General features: G+C 40.0%; 3 protein-coding genes and 1 long non-coding RNA gene across 4 annotated transcripts in view; 2 read left to right on the top strand and 2 right to left on the bottom strand.

The window, feature by feature from the left end:
- The window catches only part of LOC100737856 (olfactory receptor 51G1), a 204,716-nt gene that overhangs the window by 6,316 nt on the left and 174,790 nt on the right, over positions 1-23,610 (bottom strand). The gene's annotated exons all lie outside the window — the stretch shown is intronic.
- Positions 4,268-9,208, top strand: LOC146399687 (uncharacterized). The gene is made up of 2 exons (XR_014816713.1): positions 4,268-4,388; positions 5,488-9,208. It is a non-coding gene; the product is annotated as an uncharacterized LOC146399687 (long non-coding RNA).
- Positions 17,259-18,200, bottom strand: LOC100737816 (olfactory receptor 51A4). The gene has a single exon (XM_084978314.1). The coding sequence runs from the start codon at positions 18,198-18,200 to the stop codon at positions 17,259-17,261; it is 942 nt and encodes a 313-aa protein (XP_084834440.1).
- On the top strand, positions 21,246-23,413 carry LOC102163879 (matrix metalloproteinase-26). The gene is given in 4 exon segments (XM_084978283.1): positions 21,246-21,351; positions 22,395-22,430; positions 22,433-22,579; positions 23,292-23,413. Coding segments are annotated over 4 exon segments (411 nt in total).

The raw sequence follows: 23,610 nt of genomic DNA, 5'->3' as shown, positions 1-23,610 counted from the left end.
TGACATAATGCCATTTGCAGCAACATGGATGGAACTAGAGAATCTCATCCTGAGTGAAATGAGCCAGAAAGACAAAGACAAATACCATATGATATCACTTATAACTGGAATCTAATATCCAGCACAAATGAACATCTCCTCAGAAAAGAAAATCATGGACTTGGAGAAGAGACTTGTGGCTGCCTGATGGGAGGGGGAGGGAGTGGGAGGGATCGGGAGCTTGGGCTTATCAGACACAACCTAGAATAGATTTACAAGGAGATCCCGCTGAATAGCATTGAGAACTATGTCTAGATACTCATGTTGCAACAGAACAAAGAGTGGGGGGAAAAATATAATTGTAATGTATACATGTAAGGATAACCTGACCCCCTTGCTGTACAGTGGGAAAATAAAAAAATTATAACAAAAAAAAAAGGGAGTTCCCGTCATGGTGCAGTGGTTAACGAATCCGACTAGGAACCATGAGGTTGCGGGATCGGTCCCTGCCCTTGCTCAGTGGGTTAACGATCCGGCGTTGCCGTGAGCTGTGGTGTAGGTTGCAGATGCGGCTTGGATCCCGCATTGCTGTGGCTCTGGCGTAGGCCGGTGGCTACAGCTCCGATTCAACCCCTAGCCTGGGAACCTCCATATGCCGCGGGAGTGGCCCAAGAAATAGCAACAACAACAACAACAAAAAAGACAAAAAAGACAAAAAAAAAAAAAAAAAAAAAGGAAAGAACTCTAAAAAAAAAAAAAAAAAAAGAAAATCTCCAGCTGAATCACCAAAGCATTGAGAGTTGCCCTGTGCACACGGGGAATCAGTGCTACACAGCATCCTGCGTCCTCTACTGGAAGTGCCTACTAGAACCAGCTGCATATCATGAGTCTTTAAACGTATCTGCATTTAGGGCTGGGGATTGTGTTTCACTGCACAGTATCCAGCCTGCAGGGGAAGCAGAGGACGCAATGAGCAAAGGCCGAATTCCTTAAACCTATAACTTGTGATGAGGGCGATGCCTTTCCTGAATGGACGTAAACGCCTTTGATGGCTGAGGGGGGGATGGCGGTGAACACACCTGAGATCTGGGCCTGAGACAAGTCTGACGAGGCTGGGGCTTCGGAAAATAAATAATCCTAGGAAAGGCTGCTGAGGGGCTTGGTTCTGAGAGCTGTGAGGGGAGATGTGCGTTTCTAGCATCACACAGCCAAGCTGGGACTAGTTGCAGAGATGGGGACACAGAGGAGGGTTACGTCAGCTCTGAAACCGTCCTAACAAAGAGAAACCCGAAATGGACAGCAAAGGCCTCTAATCTTTAGCTTAGAAAGGGAAGCAAAATTTAAGGTTCTCAGAGTGAGCTGGGCCTCTGGGGTTTGGATCAAGATAACACAGATGTATAGGTCTGTCCCTGTCACACCTCGGACCAGGCTCTTCTTTACTTCTGCCCTCAAGACTTCATTTCAGTCCCAGCTAGTGCAACCCAACTATCATGCGTTCATGTATCTTAACATAGTGTGACTAGAATACTACTTATCACATGCATAAAAAGCTTAACAGAGCCGAGGCTTATTCAACACGGTATAGTCCTGACACCTTCCTAAATGCCTTATGTTTATGGTGCCATTCAACCCTCGAAATAATCCCATGGGACAGATTCTGTTCTATGGAGCATAACACAGGTGAGGAAAATGTGGCACAGGGAAGTGAAATGATCAGGTAAGGTTAGGGGCAGGCAGGGCTGAGCATGGAATTCAAGGCCTGACCGTATCCTCCACAGTCTACCTGACTGGTTAACATGAAAATTCCTCCTCCTCTTCCTCCTACTATTGCAGGGCATTTGAATTGGAGACGCAGGTCAAGGTAGGCAATGAAGTTGCTACTGGAACAGGACCTAATAAAAAGTCAGCCAAAAAGAAAAAAAAAAAATGCTGTGGAAGCAATGCTGTTACCACTTGGTTATAAAGCATCCACTGATCTTTAGGATCAGCTTGAAGAGACAGGGGGACACGGAGGACAGAGTGGTCCAAAGGCTGGGTTTCCCGAACCAACAAATAACACTCCAAAAGGAATTCTTCATTTCCCGTCTGATGCTTATCAAGAGATGGAAGCCAGCTGCCACCAAGTAACCTCTGGCACTTCTCTAGGCTGTGTGTCACCCAAAGATATGAGCCAGCCCTCCAGCTCTTTCTTCAGTGCATCTCCCACATCGAACAGTTCAGCTCCCACGGCCAGGGAACTCCTTCCGAATGGAACATCTCCTACAGCGGAAGCCATAGGTTTAAAGCGAAGTTCTCCTGTGCCCCCTTGTTCTCCAGCGCAGCCTTCAAAACAACTGGAATATTTAGCAGGGATTCGAGGCTTTCAGGTATGAATTAAAAGCAAAAACAAAAATAAGAAAACAATTCATTAGCCCCAGATCCCTCAGCTCTATCCATCAGAAAGCTCATTCTTGCCTGCTCGTGAGACTTCTCTGCCACCCACACGGCAAAGTATTAGGTACACAGAGGACAGAAACACGAGCCATGTGCATGTGCCTCATTGAAAGTTTTCTTCCATTCTCTCTAGTAAGTCTTTTGCTGCCTGGCTCTCCTCCATTTTCCTTCTCCTGCCTTTATTATTATTATTCTTATTTTTAACATTTTTCATTCTCTGTTCTGTTCTGTCTTCTGGGTGGTCCTGATTGGGTCTCTTCCCCCACTCTGTCTTCCCCAAACAAACGTTCTGCCTTCATATCCTCGGCATTAGCATTTAGCACTAAGTCCTCCCTCATTTCACAGGAAGCTTGAGTTTTTCTAATGATGTCTTTACTTTCATAACCGTTTTGAATCTGGCATTCTGTGCCTAGTATCGATTCAGATATACTGTGAAGGTACAATGTCCTAGAAGTCTGTTCTCTTAGGAGTTAATAGAACGTGGTATTAGAACAATAATAAATGATTTCTAGTCGTTTGAGGCATAAAAACACGTGTCGTTTCACGGGATCGTGTATGGCACCAACTAGGGTAGCACCTGCCACCTGTGGCAACCACACTTCTATTTCACTGGGCAGTGGAAGCCTAGCTTATAGTCCAGCTGTTGCGCAGGTGAATTGGCGGATGGAAACTTTTCCCCCTATTTAGTCATCATTCTCTTTTGAAAAACAAACAAACAAACAATGTTTTAGGGTAGAGCTTTTAAAAGAATTGTTAATTCTAGGAAGAGGAAGTACCTGTGTTCTGACTTCTTAGTTGCCTTGAAAATCCTGTACAGAGCTGTTAATGGCTCCCAGGACTGGATGAACAGCAGCCGGCTTGTGTGGAAAGAGCACCTGCCCCCCTCAGATTCCACTCTTTTCAGCCCTTTTCCATCGTAGTCTTATTCCTTGAGACCCAAAGCTGTCATTTCCCTTAGCAATGCCTTCGAAGATCTGTACTGTGTAGAATGATCAGGTGTTTATAAAAAATTTTACAGATTTAGATATAAGAGAGATGATCATGTGTTTGGGGGTATTTTGCATGTTTTTTGTTTTCCTTCACAGAAACTTGATTTTTTTCACATCTACTACGAGGTCATCATAGTGTTTTTAATTAGACTATTAATATGAAATCTAAAACACTGTTATCAGTTATGGGCTCAGTGATCTGAAATTTTAAAGACTTAAGTTGAAAAGTAAACACTTAGAATTTGTTTTTGTTGTTTGCCTTAAGAATAACAATAAACCACTGTTTAAAATAAAAGGAACTTGGTTCATACCGTTAAACTACTGGGGAAAAACTAAACAAATTTTAGTTCTATGATCTGAATAGGAGGAACTAGAAATAAACTGTGATGAAAAGAAATTCACTGTTTATTTGCAAATCTAGTTTAGAAATGTCTGGAAGCAACACTGCATTTACATTTTTATAGAAACCAAGCACAGATTGCATTCCGGCTCTGAACTGATTTCTTGCTTGGAGATGTTGTTATGATAAATGTAATCTTGCTGCCAGAAGAAATACTTCAATTTTTAAATCTGTATTTATTTGTTCATTCTTGGCAATGACAACAACTATAATTCTAAAATATCTTTAGTCAAAATACAGAATCTGTTTCCCTATATTTGGGCTGACTACTCAGACTCTTTTCAAGCTTATGCTGAGATAATACGCTCTTATTTATAGATGCATTAAACATTTCCAAATTGGTGTACTGTGACTTTTACATACTAATGAATATGAACAGATGGTTTTAAAACATTACTGTGCTTTTTTGGTCAAAGGAGCTTGGTGTTGATATGAACTATTGAGTCACTGACGGACTGCAGCCTGCAGCTGTGCAGTGAAGAATCTGTGAGCAGTGGCTGCATGTCCCGGCAGGTGCCTAGTGCATCCTCATAACGTCACGGTACAAGAGTCTTTGTGGTTAAGTCTTAAAGGCGATTTCTTTATAGGTAACTTTCTTGGGTACATTTACCTGGTCGGAAAACACGTAGATTGTTGCTTTTCCTTAACTGTTTTAACTGAACTGTAGTTTAGAAATTGTAGGGCCAGCTTGTTATGGATTCCATGTGGTTGTGTTATTTTTATTTCTGGAATTTAAAAACAATAAATTCTCTGCCTATGTTTCAAGGTTAGTACTTTTAAAATTTTGTTATTATACTCTGAATAGATATGACTGCTTATTGAATGTTGTATAAACTCTTCTCTGGCCTTCTGTGCCCTTCGTGACATTTGATTTAAGCCTATCAGAGCCATTGTATGTGACAGCTGTACTGCATTACAAAGAAAAAAAAAAAAATTAGTGTACTGAAAAATAAATAAATAAATAAAATAAAAGTCAGATAATTAAAAAAATAAATCCATTAAGAAAACAAAGCTGCACCTTGGCACATCTGTGGATATAGCCATTTCCATTATAGGTATAACAGCTGAGACGAAATGTTTTGAGGACTGAGTGAGTTGGGATATGCTGCCTGTAAGCTTACAAGGAAATTCTTGGCCAGCGTGTCTGGGGCTGTGACACGTGTGATCGTTGGTCTGAGCGAAGGCCTGAGTCACAGGATGTCTCCCATGATAGCGGAGAGCACGGCGCGCAGCTGCCGAGGGTGGAAGGAAAGGCAAGGGCTTCGTTCATAACACCAGGAGCTGCGCTGAATGAGAGGAGGACTAGAACCAGAACTAGACAAGTGGCAGAGAACGGAGCATCAGAGACACAGGGTGAAAACAGCGGACGCTGTTGCTGAAGGCAAGGCGGTGTGTTGACTGTGGAAAAGATGCAGTGGACGTGAGTTTTTAAAAAGGCACCGTGCTTATGAGGATGAGGGCATCACTGATTTTTCGGAGAATAGTCCCGTAGACTGGAGACAAATTATAAGGGTTTACCTCATCGATGGGGCAGAGGACTAAGTAAAAAGTATGTATGACCTGCAAGTTTTCTCTAAGAGAAAATCTACAGCTTGGGTGAAGATAGGATATTTCAAGGAAGAGAGGTGGAAAATGGAGCGTACTCTTTCAAAAAGCTTCTTCTTCTTCTTCTTTTTTTTTTTCCAGTAACAAAGAGGAACCGTGAAGGTCTGAAGATAAAGAAGGAAAAAGTGTCCATGCCCAGCTTTTGCCATTCACACTTCAAATCAAAACAAATGATAAAAAGATAATAATGCAATAAATACAATAATAAAACTACTCTTGTTTTATGATCCCAAAGGGGAACCAGGAAAAGGATGTGCAGAGGCACGGCTAGGAAAGAGGAAACACGTAGCAGAGAGGTGGAAACTGGGAGAGAAGACGGGCTCTGAAGGAAGAAGGGAATATTATCGGATTTGAGGAGCGGGCTGCGCGTGGCACGGACAGCAGCGCAGTCTCGCTTTGAGAACAGCGATGGCATAAAAAAGTAGCAGCAGCATTTTAAAAAGGCGTGGTGAAGAAAGGAAACATTTCCATCTGTTCAGTGGAGATGCAAACAGGAGTCTAAACACACCTGCGACTTTTCAGCCAGCAGACTCAGTGAGGCTGATTTCCATCCATCTCCTGCTGAGAGATTTTCACGGCGGCGGCGTTTGACAGAGAGAAGCGACACGTAGAGGTCCTGTATTCCACTCCTCTATCTCCAAGCTCCCTCCGCCCGCTTAGTGAAGTCGCCTCCATCGTATCCCATCCCCCATCCCACGTATTATCTCCACCTCCAAATACACTCTCTGCACATTATATTTTGGGTATGGGTAAGAGACAAGTGTACCACATATGGGGAGGCAAAAAAAAAAAAAAAAAGATCAAAGCATGCCACAACTTGCAAGATGGGATGGCTGCATCACTAGAGCCTTGTAGCCCTGGCACAGAGCTGGAGCCTCATAAATTTTGCTGAATAAATGCATGAATGAATGGATAAGAAATGAGATGACAGCAGTAGTGATTAAACGGCATAGCCTTTAGTGCAGAGACTCCTTTGAGATTCTCAAAGGTACTGACCTCCAGATCACTGGATCAGAGACGTGTCAGCTGATTCTTCCACTAGACTACATCGTATACCCTGGAACCTCCCTTCGGCTCTAATTTATTGGGATATCAGCCCAGGTTCTGAAGTGCAAACAGAGAAGAGATGGGCTGAACAGAGATTCCAATGCCACCTGACTCCTGCTGACTCTTATTCTTCATGTAATTGCATGACAGTGCTAATGATTATTAGCATCTGTGTTGGTTCCAGTCTTCAAAATTATTCCCAAGGACAATCATGGCCTCAGATTAGTGTAAAGCTTGATCATGACAACGCACTGTTAAATCCATTTTAATGTTTAATTATCATAACATAGTTTTAAGATAAGCAAGGTAGAGATTAATTTTAAAGATAAACGAATTCTCCTTATGAGGAGAAAAGAAATGAGAGGCAGCAAGGATGAAACCGGACTCCGAAGATGACTTTTATAGGATTGCATGCAGTGACAGAGCCAGGACTAAAACTGCAGACCCTCCATCTCCGGTCTATCTGCCTCTCGAAACTTCTTGGACTAACCTGATGTGGGGATTCAGAAGGAGCAAAGACTGGACACCAGTGCCTGGTTCTGGTTATAGGTGCCCAGTCATTTCTGAGATTCTTCTTGGAGCACATACCTGAGTACCAACCGCTGGAGAGAAAAGCGTGTGGGGTGCACACCTCCAGTCAGAACACAGGACGCACAGAAGCTCTGCTACAGGAACAGTTCCTCCTTGAAGCACCGGGTCCTTTTAAAGAGCCCAGCGGCTTCTCCCCAGAGGCCCCAGCTGAGGCTGAAAATCCCTTACAGAGTCCTCGATGCTCTTGGCTACTGATGGAAGCTGTGAGAGGCTGAGAAGCCCAATCTTGTATGTAGGCAAGGGACGGCTTCAAGACGTTAGGACGTTTCTTCTTATGGATTTCATTTGCTGGAATTTCATAAGAAAACCCTCACTCTGCCTGAAGAGCAGTTTTGCTCAAGACAGTGTTCTGATTCAGATTCAGGAAAAAAGATAAAGCTGATTCCAACGTTATCTCTGATACTTTCTAACCAGTAACATGGGGCAAATTAATCTCTAGAGAGATTATTTCCTTATATCTTAAAAAAAGAACTCCCCCTCCCCTTTTCTTTTCTTTACGCAGACCCTGGTACTATGAGGCATTGTCACATGTTTTAGAATCCCTGCTTGTGTACTTTGGTTTGCATTTAGGGAAACGGAAGCTCCTTTAAACCTATGCACTATGGGTTTCTTAATCACGATTGGCCAGGTTCTTTCAGATTGATTTAAACAACTGGAGGAAAGAGCTAAACAGGACAGCTGACACTTCATGGATTCTCAGTAAGCATCATTATTAATATAACTGGTAGGGTGTCTGAGATTCTAGTTTGCAAAAAAATGGGCCTAATTTAGAGTTATCTTGGTTTCCCAACCAGTTTGGGTTTGCATTTCCCCCAGACGATAAGTGATGCTGAACATTTTTCATGAACCCCTTGGCCATTTGAACGTCTTCTTGGAAAATGGCTTATTCAGTTCCTCTGCTCGTTTTTACATCAGGTCTATTGTTTTTTGTTGTTGTTATTGGGTTGTACGTGTTCCTTAAATGTTTTGGATATTAATCACTTATTAGTGATTTTTCCAAATATTTTCTCCCACTATGTAGGCTGCCTTTTCATTTTGTCATTTTGCTGTGCAGAAGTTTTTTAACTTGATGTAGTTCCATCCCTTGGTTTTTTGTTTGTTTGTTTGTTTTTGGTCAGTTGAGATGATCTGCAGGTGATTCTTTCCTGCTGGCTCATGGGCAGACTTCCTGATAGAGTTCACTCTGTAGTCAGTAGGCACCACATCCTTGTAATGACCGATGAGAAGTTTATCTGCCACTCTCCTGCTGTCTTTCCTCTTTTCAGTCATGGAGCCTGGATTTAGTGCTCTGAATGCTACGAGAGAAATGAGTCTCTTTTGCACGGTCCTGCACAGCTGGGGAAGGTGGGCGCTCACTCAGCCTCACTCCCTTTCCTCTGCAGGAAAAATCAAGAGGCTGAAAGGGTCTCACTCTGCCTTAAAGTCGGCTGCCTTGGGACGGGGTGATTCAGGCAAAGTCTAGCTGTTCCCTTTAAACACTCCAGTGTGTTGAAACATATCTACTTTTTACACCAATGGCATGCTGGAACTTTTCTGGAAATCTGGACTTCCACAAAAGCTCTCTCATTCGTGGGTGTCTGCCCCCAATCAGTGTTTTCCAAGTGCTAAAGGACTTCCAGAGGGGCTGGAACTGGTGCATAACTCTAAAGGAGACCACACCTAGTGTTGAGGTCTGTCTGCCTATTATCAGATGCGTGGATGCAAGGGTGGGTGTGACTCCTTCCAGCCCCTTGAAATGTGGTACTGGATCCATCTGTTCATGGATGGATGCGAAATTTTTTCTTTTGGAGGGGAGGACAAGTGAAAGACATCTTATGCTGCCATGATGCTGAAGTCACTCCAAAAATCAATTAATTCTATAAGTTGTTTAAAGGACGTTATTCCAACTCATGACTCCAAGTAAAAATTTTAAACATTTCTTCTGTTGAAACTGTATAAAACATATGGTCCTAGTATGAATGTTGTTTTGAACTCAGTTAAGAAGCCAACAGTAGAGATACTTTTTGAAAAACACAGGTATGATATAAGCACATATTTTGTTACAGGACAGCAATGTGGTAAAACCATGTTCTTGCAAAATTAAGAAACTTTTTGTTCAGAAATGTTCTTGGGGTGGTTGTGGTGCAAACATGATTCATATTCATAAAATTCATGATGACATCAAGGCAATTCTTCCTATTTTCTTTTAACGTATACATTTAGAGTAACTGAATTAGGAATTTTTGAGATAAAGCTGACATTCAATTTAAAAAAAAATTATCATTACAGTGAAAGAACGATCAGCATTCTCTTTAACTGACTGATCCCCTTCAATCAGATTTTAAAGAGAGGTGAGCCTCCGAAGGAATGTTTGGTAAACCAGCCTAATCTGGTGAAACAGATGTAAACAAACACTTTTCAGATGATGAAGCAGTTTGCTATCCAGTTGCAAGGAGAGTGCTGGCAGAAAATGCCTCAGGGTCTACTTTGACTTCCAGCAGAAGTCACGATCTTCGATCTTCGATCTTCGTAGGAGACTGGATAAGGAGTGAGCAGAGGGTGGTCTACAGACTTGGCCCTCCCTGAGGGCAGGGGGACGCCTCCAGACATCAGTCTTTGCTCTGGAGCCCCCATTAGCCTGGCCCGAAACTTTACTGTAGCTGAATCATAGTCTAATAGCTCCCCCTGCCCCTTTTTAATTTGGGTCCTTCTCTTGCACACGTTTAAACTCTGCCTACTAACTCTCTCTCGGCATCTGCTTACCAGAAAACCCATCCTCTCAACTTTGTGTACATTTTATTCAAAGTAGGTTAGACATCTTTAACCAAAGCTTTGAAAAATGAGAGTACCAAAAAAATTTAGGTTTGATTTACTTTAGCCAAGGTAGATCATTTGCTAATTCAAAGCTTGCAAACAGAGCTTGTACATGGATAGAGACTGCTTCGCTTTCAGAGAAAATATTATATCTGAAATAGTTTTGCTAAAAAGGATTTTGTTGGCCAACCAATACTCTAAAAGTATTGCCAGTTATTATATAGTTAATGTGTATTATGATATAAGAAATTTCATAGCTTATGAAATATGTATATATAATTATGAAGCGTGAAAATATACAAAATATGGATATAGGACTTTATATATATATTTTATTTTTGTAGCCCAGTTCTTTTTTTAAAATGTCTAATTATTAACTTCAAATGTTTTAATTATTAAATAAAATTTAATGTATTTTAAGAGATTAGAAAAACTAATCCAAAGGGTGTTTAGACAAAATTAGAGGTAATTGATAACATGGAACGTGTTTAATATTATTTAAGAAACACATAGTAAAAACATAAATGCATACATATTGCATAAATGCGAAAAAGAGAGGCTATTACAAATAGTTATTTGAGAAATGCAAATATGTTCAACACCAGAGAGTCTATTAATATAGATGTCATACTATGACTGTATGAGTATGGAGAAAATATGGGACAGGGTTTGAAAAGAACTCCCAGCCATTGCTGAGGGTCTGGATGAACTACTGGCATTTAGTTCCTGAGCTGTTAAACATCTTGCAATAAGCACAACATTCCCATCCAACATTTTCCTGAAGCAAATATAGGTATTATGGGCTTTGTAGAAGCACTGTGACCTATTAATACTAGCTGACTGAATGGCTAGAGTGATTTACTCATGTCTGGTAGACAAAGTAGATGGAGGAGGAAAAGAAGAGCCATGGACAACAAAAAAATCATATGCATCCATATTAAATATATATATGTTTATATATATTTAACCCCTAACCATAACCCTAACCCTACACACATACACACACACATATACAGATTCTCAAATCAGTGAACATGAATAGAGAGCTTTGATATTCAGGAATTAGACAATCAACCACTGCATCATTATGAACCTTAACAACAATAGAAGAAATGTTTTAGTCTTTTATTTTATTATTTTTTTTTTTGTCTTTTCTAGGGCTGCACTCAAAGCATATGGAGGTTCCCAGGCTAGGGGTCCAATTGGAGTGTAGCCACCAGCCTATGCCAGAGCCACAGCAACGTGGGATCCGAGCCGTGTCTTCGACCTACAGCACAGCTCACAGCAATGCCGGATCCTTAACCCACTAAGCGAGGCCAGGGATCGAACCCACAACCTCATGATTCCTAGTGGGATGCGTTAACCACTGAGACACGACAAGAACTCCCTAGTCTTTCTTTTAATAGAATTTTAATAGCAAGGAAAGTGAAAAAGTATGGTAACTGTTTTTTTCTTTTAATACAGGCATTGATATAGATAAGTTTTCTTATTTTATTGGCATATATTCTAAAAAGCAAGAAGTAGAGGCTTCCAGCCTTCACTGAAGCCTCAAATTTTTAGATGTTCAATCTGAGAATCAGAGAATGGAAGTAATTTTCCCAAGATCTCAGGGACATTGAGTGTACTAAGCATACTGAGTATTAAAAACCATTCACTCAGCCTTCCCACTAAAATCTGGAACAAAACAAGGATGCCCACTCTCACCACTGTTATTCAACATAGTAATGGAAGTCCTAGCCCCAGCAATCAGACAAACAAAGGAAATAAAAGGCACCCAAATAGGAAGAGAAGAGGGAAAACGGTCACTGTGTGCAGATGACATGATACTGTGTATAGAAAACCCTAAGGACTCAACCCCAAAACTGCTTGAACTGATCAACAAATTCAGCAACGTAGCAGGATATAAGATTAACATTCAGAAATCAGTCGCATTTCTGTACACTAACAATGAAATATTAGAAAAGGAATGCGAAAATACAATACCTTTTAAAATTGCACCCCCAAAAATCAAATACATAGGAATACACCTGACCAAGGAGGTAAAGGACTTATATGTTGAGAACTATAAAACATTAATCAAGGAAATTAAAGAAGACGTAAAGAAATGGAAAGATATTCCATGTTCGTGGATTGGAAAAATCAATATTGTAAAAATGGGCATACTACCCAAAGCAATCTACAGATTCAATGCAATCCCTATCAAATGACCCATGACATTTTTCACAGAACTGAAACGAACAAGCCGAAAATTTATATGGAACCACAAAAGACCCAGCAGTGCCAAAGCAATTCTGAGGAACAAAAACCAAGCAGGAGGCATAACTCTTCCAGACTTCAGGCAATATTACAAAGCCACAGTCATCAAGACGGTGTGGTACTGGTACCAAAACAGACCAATGGAACAGAACAGAGAACCCAGAAATAAACCCTGACACCTATGGTCAATTAATCTTTGACAAAGGAGGCAAGAACATTAAATGGGAAAAAGACAGTCTTTTCAGCAAGTATTGCTGGGAAACCTGGACAGCTGTATGCAAGTCAATGAAACTGGAACACATCCTCACTCCATGCATGAAAATAAACTCAAAATGGCTGAAAGACTTAAATATAAGACAAGACACCATCAAACTCCTAGAAGAGAACATAGGCAAAACATTCTCAGACATCAACCTCATGAATATTTTCTCAGGTCAGTCTCCCAAAGCAACCGAAATAAAAGCAAAAATAAACCAATGGGACATAATCAAACTGACAAGCTTTTGCACACACAGCAAAGGAAACCAAAAAGAAAACAAAAAGACAACTTACAGAATAGGAGAAAATAGCGTCAAATGATGCAACAGACAAGGGCTTAATCTCTAGAATATACAAGCAACTTACACAACTCAACAGCAAAAACGCCAACCACCCAATGGAAAAATGAGCGAAAGACCTGAACAGACATTTCTCCAAAGAAGATGTACAGATGGCCAACAAGCACATGAAAAAATGCTCAACATCCCTGATTATTAGAGAAATGCAAATCAAAACTACCATGAGATACCACCTCACACCAGTCAGAATGGTCATCATTAATAAGTCCACGAATAACAAATGCTGGAGGGGATGTGGAGAAAAGGGAACCCTCGTGCACTGTTGGTGGGAATGTAAGCTGGCACAACCACTATGGAGAACAATATGGAGATACCCTAGAAAACTTTACATAGACCTACCATATGACCCCACAATCCCACTCTTGGGCATATATCCAGTCAAGACTTTCCTTGAAAAAGATGCATGCACCCACATGTCCATTGCAGCACTATTCACAACAGCTAAGACATGGAAACAACCCAAATGTCCATTGACAGATGATTGAATTAGCAAAGTATGGTATATATACACAATGGAATACTATTCAGTCATAAAAAAGAACAAAATAATGCCATTTGCAACAACATGGATGGAACTAGAGACTCTCCCACTGAGTGAAGTAAGTCAGAAAGGGAAAGACAAATACCATATGATATCCACTTATATCTGGAATCTAATATAAGGCACAAATGAACCTTTCCACAGAAAAGAAAATCATGGACTTGGAGAATAGACTTGTGGTTGCCAAGGGGGAGGGGGAGGGAGTGGGATGGACTGGGAGCTTGGGGTTAATAGATGAAACTATTGCCTTTGGAATGGATTAGCAATGAGATCCTGCTGTGCAGCACTGGAAACTCTGTCTAGTCACTTATGATGGAGCATGATAATGTGTGAAAATAAAATGTGTACATGTATGTGTAACTGGGTCACCATGCTGTACAGTAGGAAAAAAAAAATGTATTGGGGAAATAATTAAAGAAAATAAAATTAAAAAAAAAATTGTTCCTATTTGGGAACCATTGTTTTAGAAGGTCTAGAGTTGGACTTGCTTTCATTCCTATAGGAACATGGTTCACATTTCAGGAGCACGTGGAAATAATCATAATGATCACGAAGTCCCACCACCCCGCCTGACATTAGTGTAGTGTCATCTTGCTTTTTACTTTATTCTATTGAGGAAGTCAGAAAAAAACTTCTCTTTGAGACTTGAACATGACATCTCTGTACAATATTCCACAAGAATTAGATACTAATAAAATCCATTTAATTACGCTTTCTTTAATTAACATAGTCTGCTGAGGGCTTCACTTTGTGCTGCCTATCCTCACACTGGGAAGATATGAACTTCTTTTTCTTTCCACTAACAAGTAGTCTACTAGTGCTTTGTTGTGCTACAGCCTTCAGTGTCCATGGCTGCATTTGTGAGTTTATTGAAAAGGCAGAAGGAGATAGTTATGTAACTCAGACACAGAAACACTGAGTGCCTTGATCTAAAGATAGAATTTCTTATACTGAAAAGGCATTATGGAAATAGATACAATCCTGAATGTTAAGCTAAAATTCAGCAAACACAGTACTACCCTGGGGTATAAAACAGAAGATCTGAATCCCAGCTTTTGACTTCCTATCTATGTGGAATTTACTAAGTCAAACTGTCAGAGGCTCAATCTCATGAACAAGAACAACAACAACAAAAACAGAAAGAATGCTTAATATAAAGATTATTGCGCTGTGCAAAAGCTTATAGGCTTTGTTAGGTCCCATTTGTTGTTATTTCTATTTCCTTGGAAAACTGACATAAGAAAACATTTGTATGGTTTATGTCAGATCATGTTTTGCCTATGTTCTCTTCTAGGAGTTTTATGGTACCTTGTCTACAAGCCATTAAAGTCTTCAAGCTATTTTAGTTTATTATTGTGTATGGTGTGAAGGTATGTTCTAACCTCACTGATTATACACAGCTGTCCAGCTTTTCCAAGACCACTTGCTGACGAGACTGTCTTTTCCTCATGGTATACTCTTGCCTCCTTTGTCAAAGGTTAATTGTCCACAGGTGTGTATTTCTGGGGTTTATATCCTGTTCCCAGGATTTGTATGTCTGTTTCTCTGCCGGTACCATACTGTTTTGATTGTTGTAGTTCTGTAGTTTTATCTAAAGAATGGGAAGGTTTACCTGCTTTCTTTCTTTTTTTTTTTTTTTTTTTTCGGGATTTCTTTGGCAATTCTGGGTCTTTCGTTGCTCCATACAAATCTTATTATTTGTTTTAGTTCTATGAAAAATTTTATGGATAATTTGATAGGAATTATATTAAATCTGCAGATTGCTTTAGGTAGTATGGCCATTTTAACAATATTAATTCTTCCAATCCAAAAGCATGGGATATCTTTCCATTTCTTTTAATCATCTTCAATGTCCTTTATTAATATTTTTTAGTTCTCAGTATATAAATCTTTCACTTCCTTAGTGAGGTTTATTCCTAAGTATTTTATTTTATTTATTTTGAGATTTTAAAAGGTATTATATGTTTACATTCCCTTTCTGATATTTTATTGTTACTGTAAAGATATACAACTGATTTCTGCATGTTAATCTTGTATCCTAGTATATTGCTGAATTCATTTTATCAGTTGTAGTATTTTTTGTGCAGAGTCTTTAGGGTTTTCTATACATAATATCATGTCAACTGCATATAATGATGATGTTACCTCTTCTTTACCAATTTGAATAACTTTTATTTATTTTACTTGTCTGATTGTTGTGTCTAGGACTTCCAAACTATGTTGAAGAGATGTGGTGAGAGTGGGCATCCTTGGAAACCTTACACAAAGTGAAAAGACAAATTATGGATTGGGAGAAAATAATTGCAAATGATGCAAACAGCAAGGGCTTAATTTCCAAAATATACAAACAGCTCATGTAATTCAATGGCAAAAAATAAACCCAAATGAAAAATGGGAAGAAGATCTATATAGACATTTCTCCAAAGGAGACATAGAGATGGCCGACAGGCACGTGAACAGATGTTCATCATCACTAATTATTAGAGAAATGCAAATCAAAACTACGATGAGGTGCCTACCACCTCACACACATCAGAATGGCCACCATTAAAAAGTCTACAAATAATAAATGCTGGAGGGAGTGTGGAGAAAAGGGAACCCTCTTACACTATTATTGGGAATGTAAATTGGTACAGCCACTATGAAGAACAGTACGGAGAATTCCTCAAAAAATTAAAAATAGAGTGCCATATGATCCAGCAATTCCACTCCTGGGCATATATCCAGAGAAAGTATAATTGAGAAAGATATATGCAACCATATGTTCATAGCAGTAATATTCACAATAGCCAAAACATGGAAACAACCTAAATGTCCATAGACAGATGAGTGTATAAAGAAGATGAGGTATATATACAAGGGAATATTACTCAGCCACTAAAAAGAATAAAATAATGTCATCTGAATAAACATGGGTAGACCTAGAGATTACCATAATAAGCAAAATAAGTCAGAAAGAGAGAGCCAAATACTACAGGATATAACTTATATGTGGAATATAAAATATGACACAAATGAACATATATACAAAACAGAAACATACTCACACATATAGAGAACAGACTTGCAGTTGACAAGGGAGAAAAGGCATAGGAGAGGGAAGGATTAGGAGATTGGGATTAGCAGAGGCAAACTATTAAATGCAGTATGGATAAGCAATAAAGTCCTATTGTACAGCACAGGGAAATATAATGGAAAAGAATATGAAAAGGAATATACATGCATCTCTGAATCACTTTGCTGTAGAACAGAAATTAACACGACATAGCAAATCAACCATACTTCAATTTGTTTTGATTTAAAAAAGGAAAATAAGGTAGGTGATTATGAGAACCAAAAGAGAAAATACACCTAAAAATGCCTAGAAATACATCTTGTCTATATTAGAGGTTCAAAATCAATGCTTATATCTGCGAAGTTTTTCCATTAATTGTGAGGTACTATCCATTGAAGAGCTTATTATTATTCTTTAAGCCTGGAAAATTCCACATGCTGCAGTAACCTGTAGTTACTTTTCAGTTAGAAAGAAGCAAGTGTAGATAGTTAGAAACTAAAAAAGGTTATGGCTGTTTTTCATTAAAGACATGCTGGTGATCTACTAGGATGATTAAAAGAGAGATAATGATAAGTCAGAATTAGGGCATAATTTGGATCGAGAATCAAAAGCTCTTAGGATGGATACATTGAATGTAAGATCAGGAGTCTTCTGCCATAAAGATAGACATTATCATCTGTTAGTCTTGATTGGAACTTGATGCTTTTATCAAACATGATGTCATAAGGCATCTATTTTTCCTTTTGTAACTAGGATGGAGATCCCCCCAAACGTATTCTAAATCCTATTTTATGCTCATGATCAGTAAACAATTTTAATGAAATACGTCTGATGATAATAACAAGAAAAATACATTGATGATTATGTGTGCCAAATGCTAGGTTTTCTCAAACTCACATTTAATCTCTTACCTAAGACATCCCCACCATATGTTTTCCGCTCTATATGACTGCTATATTTGCTTCTGACACAATTTGGCTACAACTCTTACTCTGATCTGCCTGGTTTTCACACAGTACACAATGGGATTCATCAGCGGAGGCACAAGTAAAAGAACATCTGCCATAAGAACATTGAAGAGGGGAGAGACATGCTGGACAAAGCGATGGACAATGGCAAGGTTGATGATGGGCAGATAGAAGATGGTCACTGCACAGATGTGTGAAACACACGTATTGAGGGCTTTGAGCTGCTCCTTTCGGGATGCAATTCCCAGCACAGTCTTGAGGATTAGGATGTAAGACACAACAATCAGCATAAAATCTACCATAACACAGAGTGCCGCAAAAAACCCATAGAAGACATCAATTCGGTTGTCAGAGCAGGCCAGCTTCATGACATCCTGGTGGAGACAGTAGGAATGGGATAATTGGCTTTTCTTACAGTAGTTCAAGCTCCTCAAAGTGAGGGGGAAGGGGAAAACCAGGAGGAAGCTCTTGGAAAGGCACACCATTCCTATTTGGGCAACTCTGACGGTTGTCAGGATGGAGCTGTACCTCAGAGGGGTGTGGATGGCCAGGAAGCGGTCAAATGACATGATGAGGAGCACTGAGGATTCCAGGACTGTGACTCCATGGATGAAGAACTCCTGGGCAAAGCAGGCGTTGGCAGAGATTTCAGGAGCATTGAACAAGAAGACCCTCACCATGGTGGGAAGAGCGGCAAAGGACAAGCCCATGTCTGACAGAGCCAACATGCAAAGGAAATAGTACATAGGCTCATGCAAGGAGGGTTCTGTCCTGATGACATAAAGGACGGTGCAGTTCCCCAGAAGAGCCACCAGATACGTGCTGCAGATGGGAATAGAGATCCAGATGTGTGCATGTTCCAGCCCTGGCATCCCAACCAAGAAGAAAGTGGTGATTTCAATGTGCGACGTGTTGGTAATAGACATGATGCATTTAGATAGCTCTGCAATGGAGCATAGAGAGTCTTGAGCAGATAAAATATGATATATCTGGCAATTTCATAGGAAAAAAGCAGTTCTGAAGTTTCTGGCTTTTTTTTTTTTCAGGTATCTTTTTATAGAACAAAGCATTCATGCGACTCTCATATAGTGAGACGTGGCTTCCACTTTAGAATAGAACCTACCTGTATCATAGAATAAGGAAATTACTTTTGGCTCTATTTCCCCTATAGAGAAACTAGAATATATATTTTGCATTCAGATGAACATCTGGTTTCTTTTTCCCTGTAAAATACTAGTAAACCCTAGTTAATTGATCTAGAATCCTCTACAACTTCTTGCTTTCACATTCTAGATGAAATATTGGATAGAATATATGATTTCTAGAATGATACTTTGTGAATCTAAAGGAGCCTCACAACTTAATTTTTCCCCACTTTTTGTAAAAGTACAGTCTTCTCAAAACCAAACGACCCTTAGTTCTATTCTTTGCTATCGGAAGATCACTGGTTATTTAAATATCCTTTCAAAAATCCCCGTGATTTTCAAATAATTTAGAGATTTGTAAGGGCAATCACTGCAGAGGTTACTGACAGATTATGTCTTACTTTCTCCTGGCCTAGAATGTGTGACCTACTGCGTTATGATGACAGGAGAACAATAACTTCGAAGCGGTGAGTATCAAGATTTAGGAGAATTCGAATTCTGTGGAAGACTGATTCCTTACAAGGAATCATTTACATAATTAACACATAAACAGATCATTTACACAGTCTGAGAAAGGAATAATTTTCCTAGATGTAGGATTTTTGGAGGAGCTCCTGCTTTGTATGAAGTTCTAGGTGATTGATTTCCAAAAAGCAAAGTGACAGCAAAATAGATGAAGACATCTGAGTCCTTACCAGGGAGTGGATATTTTGGAGAGCACGTTTGAGAGTAGCTGAAAGTGTCTAGCATAAAACCCCAAAGCCATTTAATTTGTCGTCAAGGCCTCCTCCTCAAATATGAGTGCTTGGGTCTCTCTTCTCTCCCAGGCACCTGCTCAAGGGGCAGTGATCTCTCTGAGGATTGCAGCCACGCCGAATCTGTTCTGAGACTAAAACAAACATGTCCGGAAACAGGAAATCCACAGAGATGAGTAATACCAAAGAAATGAAATAAATATCTAGACCTTGAATTAGGGTCTATTTTGGTTGGAGAGAGATCTTTAATAATCAGGTGTGATAGAGATACGGCAAATCTTGTGCAATGTCACTGACAGTTCTATTGAGTATTTGGTTCCGTTATTGCTCCTGTGCCCTGGACAGAGTCACAAGAGATGCTATGAGTCGAATCTTTGCGTTCAGGGTAGTGGTGTAGGACAAGCGCTGTAAGACATATGTTTTTGGCCTTGACTTTACTCTTGAACCCTGGATCCATCCTTCCTGGATTCGATGAGCTAAGCATTCCTTACAACGTGTTTAAATTAGACTCCATCTCCCTTTCCTTCTGTTTTCCTTAGGGCATAATAAATCTTTAATTTCTCAGCCCCAAATCTGAGACCTTTAACCTGTTTTCTCTCATATTTTGTACTTAGCAATAGCCAACATTTATTGAGAACTTACACCATTCCATTTACTGAGTTTCATTCATTACTGGATAAGGATTTTGAATCCTTGAACCTTATGCATGATGGTGAAGATTTTCACTTTACTGATGAAGAAAACGTTTCTCAAGGAGTTCAGTTAACTGCATTAGATCATTTAGGGATTGTACAGTAGAGATAGATTAGGAGCTGAGACCTGTAAGATTCCTGATGACAAAATGTGTGGTGAGCAATCAGAATGGCCAATCAGTATTTGAGGAGTTATTGAGTGAATGCATGGCCGGATTTCCACATTATTTTCAGCATTCTAAGCTGCTTATTAGTTTATTCTGGAGACTAATATGGAACATGTAACCTTATATATGTTGTACTTTTGCAACAGAGAAACATGGTAGTTTAAGGACCATAAGGAAAATGCTCTTGAAACTATGTATAACTACACAACCACATATACAGTTAGATATTCTCTCTGCCTAGACATCCTCGCCTCTATTAATACGCAGTCTTTGGATGGGAGTTAGTATTGAGGTGACCAAAGGGAGGAAGCATAACAAAGTTCCACCACAACCTTCTGCAATAACGCCTTTCAAACTTTATCATGAGTATTTTAGGTTAAAAATGCCCTATTGTTTCATCTTTTCAAAGCTAAGTCCCCTTGACTATAGGCTTTCACTCTTTATATCTGAGGCTTCTTTACGTCCTTCTCATGAAAGCTATGGTAGAATGTATCTTGATTCCTTGCTGTTTGTGTGTGTGTGTGTGTGTGTGTCTGTGTGGTAATTGCCACGGTAGTATTATGGGTTTATTGGCTTATTGTCCAACTTTCCAGACTGGTCCCATTTGATCTATTTGGACAGATCAAAGTAAAAAGAACAAATACCCTAAGTATACTGATACTTAGGGCATTTGTACACTAATACTTGTGGCATTTGTTCTTTTTATTTTGATGTGTCCAGTCACTGACACACTGAATGGCAGGTGTTAGCATGGTAAATGTTGAATGACTGAATGAACTATATCTTTAAAACTGGCATCATAAAACACATCACTTTTACCTTTATTATCTTTAGCATCTTTCCCATTTAGCTGTCTTTGCTATGCAGCCTACGAGGTAGTGAGGGATCAGGGCAATGATTCAGATGGTCTGGTACATTCTCATTGACTGAGAAACTTCTGACTCTGTCTGCCATGCACTTTCAAATTCCTCAAGAAACTATGCATTGGTTCCCAACCTTTTGAGCATCTAAAACACCCCAAAACTCTTTATAACTGTTTTCAGTCATGTAGTTCAGGGACCTGGTAACGGTTCCTGCTAAAACATAACCCAGAAAAATTTGGTAATCATGTGTCTCTGAGTATCCAGACAAAGTCACAAGAAACAAAAGACACAAAAGAACAATTCTATACAAAATGCAAAAATAAATCATGTGGGTTTTTTTAATCAGGTTATGGGTATAAGAACTGGTATAGGCCAAGCTGTATTGGACATAGCCATTGCCCTTAGTGTACCTTCAGCCCAACAAGGGTTTGATTACAGATACAGAAAGCCTGAAGGTAAGGTTTTATCTGCACCCCGGGAAGTTGAAATTCGGTACACTTAATTAGCAGAAAGTCAGTGAGACAGGGAACAGGTGATAAATGAGCTTTCTAAAAGTATTTTAACAGAACTGAAGGTGTAAATGCAAATGAACTGAGTGTGCAGAACCAGATACATTCCATGTCCTGGGAGTCATAGATTTGGTCTTGACTGAGGGTCTCCATCACTGAGAAACCAGAGACCGTTTTCCCTGGGCAAGTCCCATCTAATACCTTCCTGACCTTTCTGGGCCCAGAGCAGACCGTCCCAAAATGCGTCTCGGTGGCATAATGATTATTGGAATTAAGTTACTTAAGAAACCGCCAATGCAAGAGGTCGCCCTGGCCTTCTGTTCTGTCTCCCTGAAAGCAGGAAATAAATATCTCAGATAAAAGGTACATGCTTTGCATCTGGAGGTAGAGGGATGCCCCTATTATCAAAGACAGGAAATCTGGCCCCATATAAATTAACCTTGCTACTTTTAAAATCTACGACCCCAAGCCCAAACTCTGTTTAGAGTCTTCACTAGCTGGACACCCCAAATCTAAGTTTCTTTGTTCTATCAATTCTTCACAAATTTATTTAAAAAGTTAAAAGCTGCCTGCTTCTTTATGTTTCATTTCTATAAGACTTCCATGGGCATGAATTAATTTTTTGTTTCTTTTTCGCCTGTTAATCTGTCTGGTGTCAATTTTACGGTTAATCCCGTCATAGGAACTCAAGAAAGGCCAAAGAGGAAATTTTCTTTTCCCAGAAAAACTTTATCTTTGGGCCTCTCTATCCTAAAACGTGAAGGCTTTGTCTTTAGAGCATTTTTAACAGGTTATCTGGGTCATTGTTACTGTATCATCAGCGTTGACTGGTGTCTACCCAGGGACAGGAGAATCAGGCACAGCTGCCGTCATTCAATTGAGAACAAGAGGTTTAAGAAAGCCAGCCAGCCAGAGGCCCTTCCCAGGCCCTCAGACGAAGGGGTCCCCGGGTTGCTAAGCACTGATCCTTTCCTAATCTCTCATCGGAGACTATGGCCATCACTTTTTCCTGACCAAGAAAGAATCCTGCTCCTCACCCAGGGGTAAGAGATACAATGTCTCGAGCAGTTCCATCTGAACAAGACAGCCCTAAGGGAGGATCAGATCCTGGCTGTGCTACTCCAGCCAGGATGGGAAGTAACTGACATGGATAAAGACGTCAGCTCTGTAGCCAGTTCTAAAGGGAATAAACACACAGACATATAGCTGCTTGATGTGAAGGCCTGGAGGGACAAGAGGGGTGATGACCTCAAAGGACCTCCTACAATGTCCCTCCTGGAGGCACCTCTGGAGTCTTCTGCTTCCCCTGGCAGCTCTCCAAAGTCCCAAATCTCCCTCAGATAAGGCCCTTCTACCAGTTTTTGCTTCCCCAGATTATCTATCTCTGCAGAAAGTGGAGCTTAACTTCTATTCTTCTGCATGAACCTGCTATTTTTCCTTTGGTGAAATCTCCTGTGTGTGCATGTGTTGGAGGCAGTAAGATACAATTTTGATATATTTTCGCTCCATATCTGTGTTACTTATGCTGCTGGGAATCCTAAGCATCTTGGAGACAGCTAAACAAAGCAACTAAACTACGAAATACCATACATTCTGAGTTCACAATGATTTTTTTTCTCACAATTACCTTATATGGCTGTGGTTCTCAGTCATTAGTTGAGTATCAACAATGTGGAGAACTTAAGAAAATTCTTAAAAATCTGTACGTTGCAGGTGTAATTCCTTAGGCTTTTGATTGGATGCATTCTATTTCTGTAAGGTCCCAGAATATGAAGCGACTTTCCCCAAAGCAGAGTCATGCCTTTTTAAAACTAGGACAATTCCCATACCGCCGAGCTACCCCACTTAAAGATCTCATTCAGGATTCCCAGATGATATGACGTGAGTCACAATGAAAAGCCTTGTACACGACACAGTTCCCACTTGGAGTGACGTGACCCCCTTGATCTTCCAGCAAGTGAAGAGTCAAGATACACATGGCAACGTTTCCTTATGGGAACTGGCTTAGAACACGACATGGGAGGGGGGGTATGGCCCCTCATGAAAAAGGCAAGTGGTCTCAATCCTTGAACAAAAATACAGCCCACCGAGTCCATCTTCTGAGTGAAAAAAAAAAATCAAGCAAAAACCTCATGAAGATCAATGTCAACACAGGAAAGCCGTGTGTAGTACACTGAGGCGGCCGGGAGGGGGCAGGATGCACCT

The sequence above is a fragment of the Sus scrofa genome, chromosome 9, assembly GCF_054392235.1.
Source record: "Sus scrofa isolate SSC_HxYL_T2T_F1_AM1 chromosome 9, Sscrofa_HxYL_maternal_Yorkshire_Landrace_v2.0, whole genome shotgun sequence".
Classification (NCBI taxonomy): domain Eukaryota; kingdom Metazoa; phylum Chordata; class Mammalia; order Artiodactyla; family Suidae; genus Sus; species Sus scrofa.
The sequence above is the reverse complement of the archived record's forward strand: the minus strand, read 5'-3'. Positions and strand labels throughout refer to the sequence as shown.